Raw genomic sequence first — 15,934 nt, forward strand, 5'->3', positions numbered from 1 at the left:
CGTCAGCTCTTCCTTGCCCTAGCCACTCCTTTGTTTCAGAGCTCTTTTCATCTTGGCTGCTCTTTTCCTTTCTGTTGGCTCTTATAAGGTTGCCTCTCTTCCATCCCCATGTTTGGCCAACACCAGCCAAGCCAAGAGCCATCATCCTTATGACTCTAGCCACTTCCATTATTGTACCCACCTTATAAGCGCAAGTGCATAAGATTAGCTGCTATCATATTAATGGAGGAGTTGAATAAGACCGACTCTAAGGATGGAGCAATTTGGATAGTTGAGCTGAACTACTTGACTTGTTTTCCAATGTTCCCACCCTGAGGACAAAGTATATAGAAAAATAGTGGATTGTCATAGTTTGAGCCAAGCCTGCGTTTGAGTCCTAGCTAGCTCAAGTTCGTCTATCTATTGAGTTGAGTCCTTTGCTTATTGTATTCAGCTAGCCATTTTATTATTATATTAATTTGAGTCCTTATAAAGTTTAGTTTGAACTAATTATTCATTTGCTTTGGTTGGGTCTTAGCTGAGTCATCTAGTTGGCTCGGTTTACTAAGGTTAGCCTTATACATATATGTGGAGTATAGTCAAGTCAAGCCTATGCTCAGTCTGAACTAATTAGTCTCCTCCTAATCTCTCCTTCCCTCTTCCTCTCTTTTCTCCTCCTTAAAACCAACCCTAACCTAGCCATTGGCTCTTCTTTACCTCGGCTACTCCAACCTAGCCGAACTCTCCCCTCGTCTTGGCTACCCCTTTCCTTCCTCATTAGCCCTCATGTGGCTGCCTCTCCCCCATCCTCATCTACATCTAAGACTAGCTAGATCGAGAGCCACTAACCCCATGGCCCTAGCTATGCTATAGCCACCCTCCTAACTGCGCTAGCCCAGCACTGAGCGCACATCAGCCCTCGACCTTCCCCTTCCCTTTGATAGCACGTCCTCACTTGTGGCCTCCCTCAGTATCACCCATGACTCAAACTAGGCCACCACCAAAATCCACACAATCAGCCTAGTTTGTGCACACCACGCTACCTAGATCGGCTCTATCCCTAGTCGGCCGCATCCCAACCTAAGTCTAGTTTAACATTCGTATCCAAGCTCTATTCTCCATCTTCCCTGAGCTAAGCCGTGATACAAGCCTTCCTAGGGTTGTTCCTACCATAATCGGCACCTACACTCCTTGGATCACCCCTATAGATATGAGAAGCACCATCATAGTATATTAACCTTAAGTCTAGCTGCACACTTAGCCCAAACCAAGAGCTTCCTTGCTTTCAGTGTTGGTCTAGCCCTAGATGGGTACCCGCTAAGTTGAGTCATAACAATGCATCGTAGTGACTGTTCCTCAGCACCACACGCTCCATGATAGTAAGAAGAAATATTATGGATTTGAGTTCTTCAACACAAACCATGATGTAACTCGATCCAACCCGAGATTGAGGGCATCACAGAGGAGAGATCACCCACCCAACCAAACAACTCGATCTCACATCACTAACGGCTATAATGCGCTCTTCCCTCATAGAGTTGAAGACAAGCATTGTGGAGAACACCGTGTTCTCCTTGAGATAAAGGATGGAGACAAGTTCAAATTAGTGATCAGATTTTCGATCATGGCTGCCTCGGCTACCCTGGTGTGAAGTCCTTTACTACCTCCTCCATCATATCTTAGCATGAAGACATGACCCTTCCACCAACAGGATAGCTGCCATATGTGTCGTTGCTGCCCATACCATATACGAGAGCAACTAGTGCACCTGCAAACTTGTGCGACCTTACACAGGATCCATGAATGAGCAATCCAAGCCATGACGACAATAGCAGAGGGTAGCAAAGGGGCCCTATAATGACAGAGGAGATTTTAGATTTGGGGACACTTGGACCAACAATCTAAGGTCGGACCACATGGCTAGATTATCTAAATTCAATAATAGAGATTTATTTGATTTAGTCTATAATACTGAGTAGTTTTTTTCATACCAAAGCACATGAAAAGTATAAGTTGTTGTTGGCTTCTTTCATCTGGAGAACAACTGATACGGTTCCAATCAACACAATGAAATTGTCTATTTTTAGACATGGGACGAGTTTGTAGAGGCTATTTGCTGACATTTTAGACTGTCCAAGTATGAAGACTTTGACGCAATCTTTTTGAAGCTCACTCAAACCATCTTTGTCCAGGCTTCAAAAGGAGTTTGAGAGGATCTCCAATTGAGTTTGAGAGTTGTCAGACTTTACTCTCTGATACACTTTTATTAGCAAACTCTACCATGACACCCAAGCAGAGTTGAAGGTGGCTCGACCCGCTTACAGATGTCTTCCACATAGCTAAAGTGATAGAGAAGAAGCTTAACACATTAAGGGTTAGAGGAAGGACACCTAGGACAATGATGGATATGCAAGAGCAACCTCAGGCACCTATGGTCACACCCACCCCCATAACAAATGTGCGTAGGCTAGCTCGACCACCCATGGTTAGATTTGGTCCCGTGATGCATACGACATTTTAAAAACAGCAGCGATCTCCTACATAGTATCTTATAGCAAATGACCCAAGCTATTATTGTGAGAAAAAGTTAGTTTGCGAGCACATGTGCACAAGATCAGTTGCTATCATGTTGGTGGGGGAGCCGAAAAGGTCGACTCCAAGGATAAAGCAACTTGGATGGCTGAGCCACACAACAAGACTGAGTTTCCTGAGTTTTCGTCTTAAGGGCAAGTTAGCCTTAGGTCTACCCCGAGTCAAATGTATTGCTTATTGTATTCAATTAGTCGTTTGCTTTTGTATGACCTTGAGTTTTTGTGATGGTATACCTAATACCAATGATTCATTTGCTTTTGTTAAGTCCTAGTTGGGTCAACTAGTCGGTTCAATTTTAGTAGGATTGGCCCCCTACATAAGTGTGAAATGCAACCGAGTCAAATGTGTGCAAAGTCTGAACTAATTAGTCTTCTCCTCTTCCTCTCCCTCTCCCTCCTCTTCTTCCCCCCGCTGACCAACCCTAACCTTAGTCGTCAAATCTTCCTTGCCACAGCCACTCCTACCTAGCTGAGCTCCACCCCTTGTCTTGACTACCCCCTTCCCTTCCTTATTAGCCCTCATGTGGTTGTCTCTCTCTCATCCCCACCTTCATCTAAGACCAGTCAGGCCGAAAGCCATCATCTCCACAGTCCTAGTCACCTATATTGTTGCGACCACCCTCATAATCTCACTAGCCTACAACCAAGCACATATCATCCCTCAGTCTCCCCCTTCTCTTCCATTGCTTGTCCCTACTCAAGGCTGTTCTTAGCATTACACTACGGTTCACATGAATTAACCACCAAAATTGTAACAACCAACCAATCCCATAAGCACCACCCTGACCACAAACAACTCCATCCCTAGCCGAACATGCTCTAGCCTTAGCTGAATTCACCATCCATATCCAAGCCTTGTTCATCATCTTCTAGCCTTGCTACTACCTTCCCTATGATTGTCCTCACCATAGCTGTCCACTTACATGTCTTGGATGTAGCCCACACATCTAAGACACACCTCTCAATATCACAATCAACAACACTTTCTCTATGAACCCTAGCAAGTCTAGCATAGGCAACTATCGTTTGCCCTTCTCGAACATGATGGGGCTTGGGTTAGAGAGGTCAAACCTCAGTTTAGGCCGAGATGATCAACCCTATATTGGGCTGCTATTATTATTTTTACAACATTAGCTTGTCATCTCTTTGTTCAGCATTCTAGCTTTTCTTACAAATTCAAGCTGCGCAGACCTCAACCTTTTGCTTGTTTACCTTCCTACTTAAATTACTCATAATAATTAGTGTGCCTTAAATTTTACTTTCTAACAATATTACGTTTAGCTATTAGATAAGAATACAGAAATTAGAGACTAGTACCGAATCATTTTACTTTGACAACATGGCATTTATCAGCAGAAGTGTCAAGCTAAGAAGAAGAAAGTTCCAGTGCTGTCACTGCTAAACCTGCTGGTCCAAAAACTCCCCCATTTCTCAATTGTTTTATTCCACATGCCAAACAAGGATTCCATACGCCTAAGCAAATTGTGCCATCTGAATGAGAGAGAGAGAGAGAGAGAGAGAGAGTCCAAAAGAAAGGGTTAAGGACCCACAAAAGGGACAGTGTCCTTCGTTTGCACCCAAGTGGGATTTTCTCCGCATCCAAAGCACCATCCTGCAGATCCACAGTGGATATTCCACCCATTTTCTTTTTTTCTCCCTCCACCATCAAAATATTTATCACCACAAAATTGCTGTCGGAGATCCATTACTTCCAGTCAAGTACTGCACGTTGCTGTCAGATATCCATCCAAACGAAATAATTAAAACGTCCATATCTTGCAACTTTAATAAATGTTAAAAGTTAAGCTTGGGGGATAGATATTTATCGAAACAAAAACCTTTTTTTTTAAATATTTATTAATTATATTTAAAAGAAACTTTTGACCTAAATATAAATTACAAACGACTTATGACTGGCTGAATTAACAGTGGACTCTCATAATTAAACTTCGAAATAAATTAAATACTTTAAAAGAAGGAAAAATTAAAATAGTCAAAAACTCAGTTTAGAATGCCACAAATTTCTTTTTCTTTTTTTTCCCCCTAAAAGAAAATTGATAAACTGCACGGAGATCAGGGGAAATTTTTTGAGACTAAAAATTAAGCAAATCATAGAGAATCATCATCCTCATTTGGCTTTGGTTATCTGGGAATTTGAAATTTGTAAACTCTGCAATTTTAGAATGATTCAAATGTGCATACAAACATAAGATAAAGTGTTTGTGTTAAATAAAACCTCATGTGTGTATAATTTGTCCTAAATAGAGGGCGTTGTTGAAATACCACATAGTAACAAAAAGGATATCAGCAATCAACCTATTGAACAACTTTGATTTCAAATGACATACAACATGGAACTGCAGTAAGATTGAGAGAGAAGTCTTACAAGACTGAGGGTAATGTAAATTCTGGTATTTAATGGTACTATCTGCATCGACATAGACTGTTATCAGCTAGCCTCTCTTCCATGTCTCTCGCCTAGTATACAAATGCAAACAATTAATTACGGCAACATTTGGAGAAGCGGTATCTGCAAAACTAGAGCATGAGCAATTTCTAATGGGAATCCAGAACAGCACTTGCTTAATACTTCTGGTGAACAGCATCTGATTTGTCCGTCTTGATGGATATAATAATGCCAACGGCCTTGCATTTTTAGTCTTCTGAATATTACTGGATGTGTACAATCTTCACTTGATAACTGGCTGCATGATTAACCTTTGTCATCTTGCAAGAGAGCAGTCAACTACAATGTATGACCATTACAATGCTCACCATAATCACAGACAGCTCTTGCACATGGCGGAAGTTGGAATACACTTTTATTAGTTTAGAAAACTGTTTTCAGAATTACATATGCATGAGAAATCTATGGTGCAAAGAAAGAAGCAGCTATGAAGGAAGACTGCTCCATAGTATGCTCATGTACAAACCCATTTTGGTGGATTACAAAAGGTAGTGAAAGGGATCAAAACTGACCAGCCCGAATGTCTCTATCTAAACGATCTGCATTAAGCGTACCTGGAAGCTCTCTGAAATCATCGTTGAATATTGAATAAGCACTGCATAAAAGAAAAGGATCCATAGAGCAAAAAGAGTGAATAAAGGTGTAATGGTTAGATAGGAATTGATTAGGAAGGAAATAAAAATTCCAGCAGTCGAAAAAATTCATCGCAGATGAGAGTAGAAGAACAAATAGGCGTTCAAATGTCCCCAAGGGCGTTTGAACGCATTTTTTCAAAAGCTGGAAAATAAATTGACGTTCGAACACCTTCAAGGCCATTCAAACGCCTAACAATGAGGAACTCTAGTCTAGGTGTTTTATTTTATTATTTTTACTTATGTTAAGCAGTAGAACTCGAGCATGTTTTATCCTATTATCAAGTCTAGTCGAGCCAGAAAACTACCTATAAATAGATATCTGCACTTAAAATAATCATCTTAGATTATTAAAGTTAATTTACAAGATCGTCTCTTTCCTCGTTTGATTACCTCCAAGCTTTAGAGCCCTAGCCATCATCTAGGATCTTCATTGCTGCCTTCCACTTTATCTAGCCGCACCCCCTTGACCCTACTTCTTCTTTATCCCTTTTCTACCGACTACCTTGACTTTCACCATTGTCATCTCCACTACCTTACCACAATCCTATGCCAATCACCACCATGCCTCTTCGACCTCCTTTTTCCACAATCCATCTCGAATCTATCTCAATCTCAAAAGTATTGTACCATCTAACCGTTTGATCTAGAGTTATATCGTAACTTTCGAGATATGCGATAACTATAATTTTCTCCACGAGAGTCAAAATCCAATTCCGTCTTCGGATTTGGACTCGCAGTGATTGTGGGGATTGGATGGTGTTCACTACAGTGTAGTATCAAAGTAAGTCATACCTTGGACCATCTTGAAGCTCCATTAATGGTGAATACAAGGTCTTGAAGGAATTCAGAAGAAACAACGAATATGGAGGATTATCATACTACCTTTAACCAAGAAGAAAGATCGAGGGATACTCTAATCGACCCTAGCCAATCGGAACCAATGGTTGGCCAAGTTAGATCGAATAGTAGGCATGTCTCTACAAACATGCTATTCCTTCGTATGTTGGATGAAATGAGGGCCAAACAAGGAGCCACAAGAGCAGCTTAAGGGAAGATGGTGGCGCCCTTAGCCGATGCACTTGCGGTTAGGGTGATCACCTCCACACCTCTGGAACAATCTCAAGAACCACCACCAAGGAATGAACCATTGCTGCCCAGCATCAAAGGCGAGAAAGAGAAGTAGAAGGGGAGCTACCGCTCCACCGTTGAGTGTACCGATTTATCGAGAGAACCTAAGGGACTTCGCAAAAGACGAAGTGTGGCATGACTCCGAAGAGGATGAACCACATTATGAAGACATGAGAGGCTACCATTGAATAAGCCAAAGTGCCCTCCTTAAAGACTTGCACCATAGCGTCCACCTATGGAAGATCGGGGTATTTGCACTCGAACGACGAACATTGACTTTCCCAAATTTAAAGGCGGAGACCCTATCGAATGGCTGTACCATGTTGAGCAATTTTTAGTACTGAAATTTCTCGACGTTTCAGCGTTGAAGATATGAAGACTTTGATACCTTACTGTTGGTGCTTACCAAGAGGAGTTCGAGAAAATAAGTAATAGGTGCAATCCGACATGGCCAAGTGCACTGCTATGAAGTTTGTCTGTATCAAGGTTGCGAGGGGAGATCCAAGCGGATGTGAAGACTCTTCGACCTACCACCTTCGAAGATGCCTTCTAATATGCCATCCTAATGAAGCACCAAGAAATGAAGAGCCAAACCCACACGCTAGTGGCAAGTTAGGACAGTCGTTACTCGGCTCGGCTGGCGGCGGCGTTTGGTGGATGGACTATGAGACAGAGAGCAATGAGGACTTTCCAAGGCCAAAAGGCTCTACTTAGGCCATCTACTGATGTAAAAGGGAGCACTAGACCTACAATGCAGTCTGAACTCTCACACCTACACAGGTGGAGGAGCAAAGGGCTTAGGGTTTTACTTTTGATGTGATGAGTGTTTCACACCCAAAAACCGCTGCACGCAAGCTACAAGTAACGTAATGCTCATTGATGGTCAAGAGGACTTCAAAGAGGATGCTGCTGTTGAGGAACAATACCTAGAAGTGAACTAGGAATTGAACCAAAATGAGTACGAGCAAGAAGACATACCAGTAGAGATCTTTTTACATGCGTACTCGAGTACTGCCACGCCAAAAACTCTTTGAGTGGATAACTTGATCAAAAAGCAATGTATATATCAGAGTACACAACTTCCTAAATCAACAATTAGTAAAAGGGCTTGGATTAGAAGAGGAGCTAACAATAATGTTTGATGTGGCAATCAACGACGGCATGAAGTTGAAGACGGAAAATCTTTGCCGTCGAGTGGGAATAAAGGTGCAAGGACACGATCCTATTGTCAATTTGTACACTCTTGCCCTTTGAGGAGCTGACATGGTCCTAGACACACAATGGTTGTAGAGCCTAGGGCTGAAGACTTTTGATTTCAGCACTATGTGGATGACGTTAATGCGAGACAATAGGGTGGTACGGTTTGATGGAGTTAAAGCATCGTCTAGCCTTACTTTGCAGCCCATGGTGGGTCTGCCAAGACCAAAGGAGATGGCTTATATGCTGCTCGTGGCTCTAGCAACCCTTGAGCTAAAACCAAGCTAAGGCATAAATGCTAAATTGCATCAATTACTAACTAAATTTTTTGGTGTGTTCGAGGAACCAAAGGGGCTGCCACCAACTAAAAATTTTGATCATTGCATAGAGATTACTCCAGGGGCTTCACCTACCAACGTGTGACCTCATAGGTATCCGCATGTCAAGAAAGAGATCACAAAGATAGTGAAAGAGATGATGGATCAAGACATCATTCGGCCGAGTAGAAGTGCTTACTCATCTCCCATCTTGTTGGTGCGAAAGAAGGACGACGGATGGTAGTTTTGTGTCGATTATTGGGCCTTGAACTTCATCACCGTCTAAGTCCGGTACCCAATACCGGTGATAGAAGAGCTCTTGGATGAGTTAGTGGAGCAACATACTTCAACAAGTTGGACTTACGTGCTGACTACCATCAAATATGGGTCGATTATGCCGATGTGCACAAAATGGTATTTTGCACCCATGACAGAAACTGAGTTTTTGGTGATGCCATTTGGATTAACTAATGCTCCAGGGACGTTCCAAGAACTAATGAATGATATTTTCATACCTTTATTACGTTGGTTCGTCTTAGTATTTTTTTGACGATATTTTGGTGTATAGCCGGAGTTTTGAAGAGCATTTGTAACACTTTCGTGAAGTGCTGAAAATTTTGGAGACAAATTTGTTGAAGACGAAGATGTCCAAGTGTTTATAGGGCATACAAAAGGTGGAATATCTGGGCCATATGATCTCAAATGAAGGAGTAATGGTCGACCCGAGCAAAATTGCTGCTATGCTCAATTGGCCGTTTTCGAAGATCGTGCGCAAGCTCCAAGGATTCCTTGAGTTGACGAGCTATTATCGGAGGTTCATTGCTGGGTATAGAAAGTAGCTTCACCCCTAAAGGTGCTGTTGGAGAAGGATGCATTAGAATGGAGCGATAAAGCTCCTGCTGCTTTTAAAGAACTAAATCAGCAATGATGATGGCACCAATTTTAGCGCTACTAGACTTCATTAAAGACTTTATGTTAAATGCGATGCATCGAGAATTAGAACAGGTGTTGTTTATTTGTAAGGTCAACCTATAGTGTTCATGAGCAAAGCTTTGTCTAAAAGATCACAACAATTCTTGACATACGAGAAAGAAATGTTGGCTATTATCTATGTCGTTACTAAATGAAGATCGTACTTAATTGGGCGTCGCTTCACCATCCGCACGGATCAGAGGAACCTCTCCTACTTCATGAGTTAGCGGATACATATCCCGGCGTAGTAGCGATGGGTGACCAAACTCTTGGGTTACGACTATAATCTACAATACAAGAAAGGGGCGGAGAATTGGGTGGCAGACATGCTACCGTGCCATACCAGGGGGGCTATACTTGCTACCTACTCAACCCCTATTTTTCTCTTCCTCAAGGAGTTGAGAGGACTAAGTGTGGCCGACCCAATCATTAAGGGTCTCTTGCATGAGATAGCAGCAGACCCGAAGAACCATCTAGAGCTAGAGGACCAAGACGACATCCTATTGGACCGCGAGCGCATTCAAGTGCCTGCAGATGCTTCGTTGCGGTCACCAGTGCTTGACCACTTCTACAACACTCCAGAGCTGTACCTGGTCTAGAATGAGAAAGGATGTACTAGCTCACGTGAAGGGATGCAAGACGTGCCAACGAGCAAAATTGGAGACGTTGAAACCAACTGGATTTCTCCAACCCTTACCGGTGTCGGATCGAGTTTGGAAAGATATTTCTATGGACTTCATAGGTCTTTTGCTTATATGTAGATTTTCTGTATATTTATTGTTGTGGACAGGTTGAGCAAGTATGCTCACTTTTTAGCTTTAGCGCATCCTTTTTTGAAGAAAACGATCGCTGAATCCTTTATCCAAAATGTCGCCAAATTTCATGGTATGTCGCGAACTATTGTTTCAGATCATGATCGAGTGTTCATCAGTGAGTTTTGGATGGAATTTTTTAATTGCACAACACTCGTTTGGACCAAAGCTTGGTATATCACTCCCAAACCGATAGGCAAATAGAAGTGGTAAATCGGCATATTGAATAATATTTTCATTGTTCTGTGAAAGACCATCCGAGACGCTGGTTGGAGTTCTTATCATGGGCCAAGTGGTCGTACAACACCGCTCAGCACAGTAGCATTGTAACGCCGATTTAGGTGGTTTACGATCGCATTGCACCGGATTTATAAGTTTATGACAGATCGGCCACTTCAGACAGCATGGAGATAGACATAGCACTCTTGGACAGAGATGAGACTTTACGACAGCTGCGAGCACACATGAGAAGAGCCCAGATTACCAGAACAAATGTATGATCGAGACATTGTAAGAGTATGATGTAGGTGACATGGTTTATGTTCGGTTGAACCTTATTGCCAAGTAACCTTGAGGCCAGTGCGAAACCAAAAATTGTCGCACCATTTCTTTGATCCTTTCAAGGTGTTGGAGAGGATTGGACCAGTTGCATACCGTTTGGATTTGCCGAAGGGAATGTGTGCATCTGGTGTTTCATGTCTCGCTATTGAAGGCGAGAATCACCACGAACCAGATTATCCAAGATACATTGCCCGAGTCAGAGGATGATATTGAGAGGGTCGAGCCAATCAGTGTGCTAGTACGGCGCCGTTGGAGACATGAAGGGAGATTAGAGATGGAGGTACTTGTTGAGTGGCTTAGCAAGCCCTCCGACTAGGCTACTTGGGAGTCCAAGACTAACATGATGGACCACTTTCTTGACTTCAACCTTGAGGACAAGAAGGGGAAGCATAGTGGATTGTAATGGTTAGATAGGAGTTGATTAAGAAGGAAATAAAGGTTCCATCAGTCAAAAGAATCCATCTCAAAATTGGGCGTTCGAACGGCCCTTTAGGTGTTCGAACGCAAATTCCCAAAAGCAGAAGAATAAATAGGCGTTCAAATGCCCCCAAGGCTGCAACATATTTTCCCTAAAGTATGAAAATAAATTAGTGTTTGAACGCCCTCAAGGCCGTTCGAATGCCCAACGGGGAGAAACTCTAGTCTAGGTGTTTTATTTTATTTTATTTTGCTTATGTTAGGTAATTACAATCGAGCATGTTCTATCATATTGTCAAGTCTAGTTGAGTCAAAAAGCTACCTATAAATAGATGCGGTAAGCACCTAGATAATTATCTTGGTTTATTGAAGTTAATTTACAAGATAGTCTCCTTCTTTCTTGTTTGACTACCTTCAAACTTTTGAACTCTAGCCGTCATCTAGGATCTTCATTGCTACATTCCTCTTCATCCGGCCACATCCCCTTGAACCTACTTCTTTTCTATCTATTTTTTACCGATTATCTCGACTTCCACCATTGTCACCTCCACCACCTTACCGCGACCCTAGGCCGACCACTACCACACCTCTTCAACCTCCCCTTTTCACAATCCATCCCAATAGATTCGTTCTCTATCCCGAATCTATCTCAATCCCAAAAATACTCTACCATCTAACTGTTTGATTTAGAGTTACATCTTAATTTTGGAGATCTACGGTAACCCTAATTTTCTGCACGTGAGTAAGAATTCAATTCTGTCTTCGAATTTGGACTTGCAATAATCGTGGGGATTAAACAGTGTTCGTTACATAAGAAGATCAAAGGTAATGGCAGGACACTTTCAGAGACAAAGAATTGCCATTAGCTACAAGGTAGAAAGTCAAAATGCTACTGAACACTCGTGGGATTTGATTGAAATCTAATACCTAAAATTTACAATATACAACATGATAAAGATCATGTAAGGCAATTTATTCTATTGCCCTGAGGTAAAGAGACTATCCACTGGTTGAAAAAGTAAAAGCATTTCAGACAAATGTTGAACCCCAGAAACGACCAGGCTTCTTAGGACTATCTTCTCTGGTGCAAAATTTGTATACACAACTGTATGAATACTCTGATTGTTGGTACTAGTGTAGTTTCCTTTTTTAAAGCTGGCTGTCCCAGTCAGTTAGGTAGACGCCTTATCCAGTGTCATATCAGGATTGACAATTACCTTTTTGCTACTTCTTCACCTTACAAAATTTGCAAAAGGATTTAATAAACCTTTTTTTTTTTTCCTTGAGGTGTAGTTGGTTGACATGGTTTGTGTGGGTTACTGAGCATTCTATCTCATGCTCAAGTCTATTCTTGTGTATTTGTAGATTATAGAATGCCTCTGTAGATTAGGGCTATCCCTTTTTGTGTAGGCCAAGCTAGCATATGGCTAATCATTCCAATAAGGAAAAGAAAAGAAAAAAAGAATAACCAAAATTCGAGTAATAAGATAGAACTATGACAAATATATAAAATACAGCGGATAAAAGCAAGACAAATGAAAAGCCAAAATAAGATAACCTTTTTTAATTGAATATGCACGACTTACAGTGGCATGCTTGCATCAATACTAATAGGCCAAAGTTTGAAAGCAAGAAAGGAAATATAAAGTTAGCTCATACCTAAGATCACCATGTTGCCGCTTTCCAAGATTCAGAAGTATGATCAGAAACCCGGTTCCAAGAATCTGCATTGGTCATGAAGCACTAGAATGAATCAAAAAGTGCTTTGTCAGATCCCACAAGTTTGAATACTATTCTAAAATCTCTATGTATCTGCATAGGGCATGAAGCACTAGAATGAATCAAAAAGTGCTTTGTCAGATCCCACAAGTTTGAATTCTATTTTAAAATCTCTATGTTATTTCGTAATTCATGTCAGGAGAATAGACATCAAAATCTTTTGCCTATCTCAAATGCCCAACAAACTTATAATCACTCCAGTGAAGGCAATTAAAATTTATGAAAGAAAGGAGTACTTACATATAGGGGTCCTAAATCCCATCTGTGAGCAACAGGTGCCAATGCAAACCATAGAATAATAGCAATCCATGTCCTTAGACTGATAGAGAACATTGCCATCAACAGGACATCTAGTGAAATTGATAAAGAATGTGGTCATATGATCTGCAGACCACCCTCTCCAAGAAATAAGATATTTTAAGTACATGAATACCAGGCAATCTCAGCTTCTCATGAAGGAATAAGAAAATCTTTCTTTTCCACCAGCTTGTTGTTTGTGGAATCTGAAATTTCTGAACATTGGAAAGATAGAAAGTTACTGGAAAGAAGAATATCCAGTTTTATGAGTATAAACACATTAAAAAAATAATTCATGTACTAACCACTTCATCATCATTATCGTCGTCATCCTCGTGAAGATGCTTAGCAGGTGGCTTAGGCATGACAGCTACTGTTAGACAATCTACAAAAATAATATAAATTTAGCAACTCAAAGAAACAAATCAAAACCTCAATATCATAATCCATTTAAGTACATCAAGTATCAAGAATGCATTGTAGCAACTATATGTACAATAGAGAAACAAAATGACAAGTACATCCATAACTTAAAAGTATTATACTACTATCTCCTGATAAACACAAGTAAATTACATACATATTCAGATTGCACTGTCAGCATGCTAGCAGTCTAAAATACACATGTTGAATAAAAAGAAGTTCAGGTCAAGATGATTATCATATGTCTACAAACGATCACTACTCTAGATACAGGAAAGCATCAGAGTACCCCTACTTATACATGTAGTTAGTGCAGAATATAATACACGTCCACCAGCACATATTATATCAAAAAAGGGACACATTGACATGATCATCAATGGTATCCAATCTTCAATAAAATACTCAAGTAAATGTAGTTTGACGTCCATACTTTACATATGTATTCTACTCAATTCTTTGCATTCACATATATCTTATCTCAGCCACATGATCACCTAGGCACCCACCTTGGACAGAGTATATCTATGCTTCCTTTGTGCTGCCCAGGTGTTTTTCTTGGTAAACTTTATCATGTTTTAGTATATAGGTTGACCTCCATATTCAAATTTGTTGTGGATTCCATTACCATGTTACAATTATTAGTAGAGATGCAATCATTTATTTTATTAATCTAATTTATTAACTTTAAGTTTTTTTAGTGATTATTATTTTTTGTTTACTTTTTAATCTCCTTTTCTAGGCATCTGCCTAATAACACTTACTCGGTGTCTAGATAACAAGTGGCTCCTTGTCCACCCATCTACTATCTACAGTCTTTTAACACCTTGACCTAAAAAAGAATGACTACAAAAGTGATATATCTAACTAAGCAAATTTTGTTCAGCACAAGTGTAGAAACTATAGAAAGAAAGATAATATAAATGTGCCATAACGCTGTATGTCAAGCCCAAGTAAATGACCAGTTGACCGTATGTCAAGAATTTTAGTCCAAGAGCTAACAAAGGGCACATGGAGGCTAGATAAATCATTGAAGATGTAACAGGAGATCTTTGTCTTGTTTTAAATATTTCATCTGCAAAGTATCGTTGCAACTGATAAGGCACAAATTGAAAATTATGTTTCACATAACATCAACTGAACCTTTAAGCAGGGGCATACCACAAGAGAAACCATAATAGAGTCTCATAGTCAAGATCAACCAACAAAAGGGCTTCAAATGATAGTCCAAGCTATTCGGTATCATAAATCATTAAATCCTTTGAATTATTAACAAGGTATTTCCAAGACTCCTATCTTATGCATCATTTTAAAATGGCATGGAATGATGGAAGGTCATGTGGCATAATCCTAAAACAGCTGCTCCACTAGCAGCTGTGAGTGTCCTTAATCACAAAATGCAGATTTAATCCATTAAGGATACCACTTAAAGGTAGAATTGATCAATATTATATAACATCAAATTAAACAGATTTTCGATTGCATCAACAAAAATTCCACCATTACGTCACACACAAGAAAAACCCTAACTACCTCGATCCTCTAAATGTACCAACTTGGGGTAAGGTGACACACCTCGATCCTCGAGCCTAACGCAGACGTCTTCGATCCCATCGCTCTTCTTGTCGCAAAGGGTCTTCCCTCGCAAGACGAGCTTTAGCCGGTCCGCCGGAAGCCGGCGTTCGGCGGCGACCAATCTCCTCAGATCTCCGACCTACGTTTGGGATAAGCCGAGGGGAGGTAAGAGATAGAAGGCGGAGAGAGGACAAAATAAGGGTTAGGTTTAGGGTTACCGAGACGGGGGAACGGAGGCGGAGGGTGGTGGGGCGGGTTGGGCCGATCGATCGGATCGTGATCTCGACCACCTGCCTCTCCTCTTCGACGTCCGTCATTGCTTCCGTCGACCACGACGACGGACTCGATGGCGTCGCCGGCGTTTATCGTGAAACTGGCCTCTATATATATATATATATATATATATATATGTTTATTTACGGATATTAACATATAACACCCTACATCTAAAATTAATTTAGGTTTTTTTTACATATGCCATCGTATTTAAAATTATCACAGTTGCCGGCAAATATTCCTTCATTTTTCTTCTAACTCACACAAATAGGCATCCATTTATCAAATTATAACTCTAAGCCTTTGCCTCGTATTCTAAAAACGTTAACGCATCACCTATATAATTTATATACATTATAATTTAAAAAAAAATATGTATTAAGAATTAAAAAAAAAAATCACACATTATTTATGTAATTTATACGTATCGCCTATACAAAAGGTACGCTCTAATTTAAAAAAAAAACCGTTACCTATCACATATGTAATAAATATATATTATTTATAT

General features: G+C 40.5%; 1 protein-coding gene across 2 annotated transcripts; it reads right to left on the bottom strand.

The window, feature by feature from the left end:
• Positions 1-5,370: 5,370 nt before the first annotated feature.
• On the bottom strand, positions 5,371-15,526 carry LOC140776497 (uncharacterized). 2 transcript variants are annotated; one of them, XM_073120235.1, is made up of 7 exons: positions 15,369-15,526; positions 15,151-15,289; positions 13,458-13,537; positions 13,289-13,367; positions 13,096-13,205; positions 12,736-12,819; positions 5,371-5,632 (listed from the first exon to the last, which is right to left on the bottom strand). In XM_073120235.1, exons 1-6 carry the CDS (start codon positions 15,465-15,467, stop codon positions 12,742-12,744), a joined length of 585 nt encoding a protein of 194 aa, XP_072976336.1. In that variant the 5' UTR covers positions 15,468-15,526; the 3' UTR covers positions 5,371-5,632; positions 12,736-12,741. The 2 variants fall into 2 exon arrangements, with proteins under 2 accessions (XP_072976336.1, XP_072976329.1); XM_073120228.1 differs by having other exon boundaries at positions 12,736-12,800; positions 15,369-15,525.
• Between the last annotated feature and the right edge of the window lie 408 nt (positions 15,527-15,934).

This window comes from Typha angustifolia, chromosome 2, assembly GCF_048772165.1.
Source record: "Typha angustifolia cultivar Huaian chromosome 2, ASM4877216v1, whole genome shotgun sequence".
In the NCBI taxonomy this organism is placed as follows: domain Eukaryota; kingdom Viridiplantae; phylum Streptophyta; class Magnoliopsida; order Poales; family Typhaceae; genus Typha; species Typha angustifolia.

Bases quoted from the DNA above. Each gene is read 5' to 3' on its own strand.
- LOC140776497 (XM_073120228.1), bottom strand. From the start codon at position 15,467: ATGACGGACGTCGAAGAGGAGAGGCAGGTGGTCGAGATCACGATCCGA. The intron at 13,368-13,457 runs GTTAGTACATGA...TCCAATGTTCAG, and splicing joins ACGATAATGATGATGAAGTG to AAATTTCAGATTCCACAAAC. The intron at 13,206-13,288 runs GTATTCATGTAC...CAATTTCACTAG, and splicing joins TGAGAAGCTGAGATTGCCTG to ATGTCCTGTTGATGGCAATG.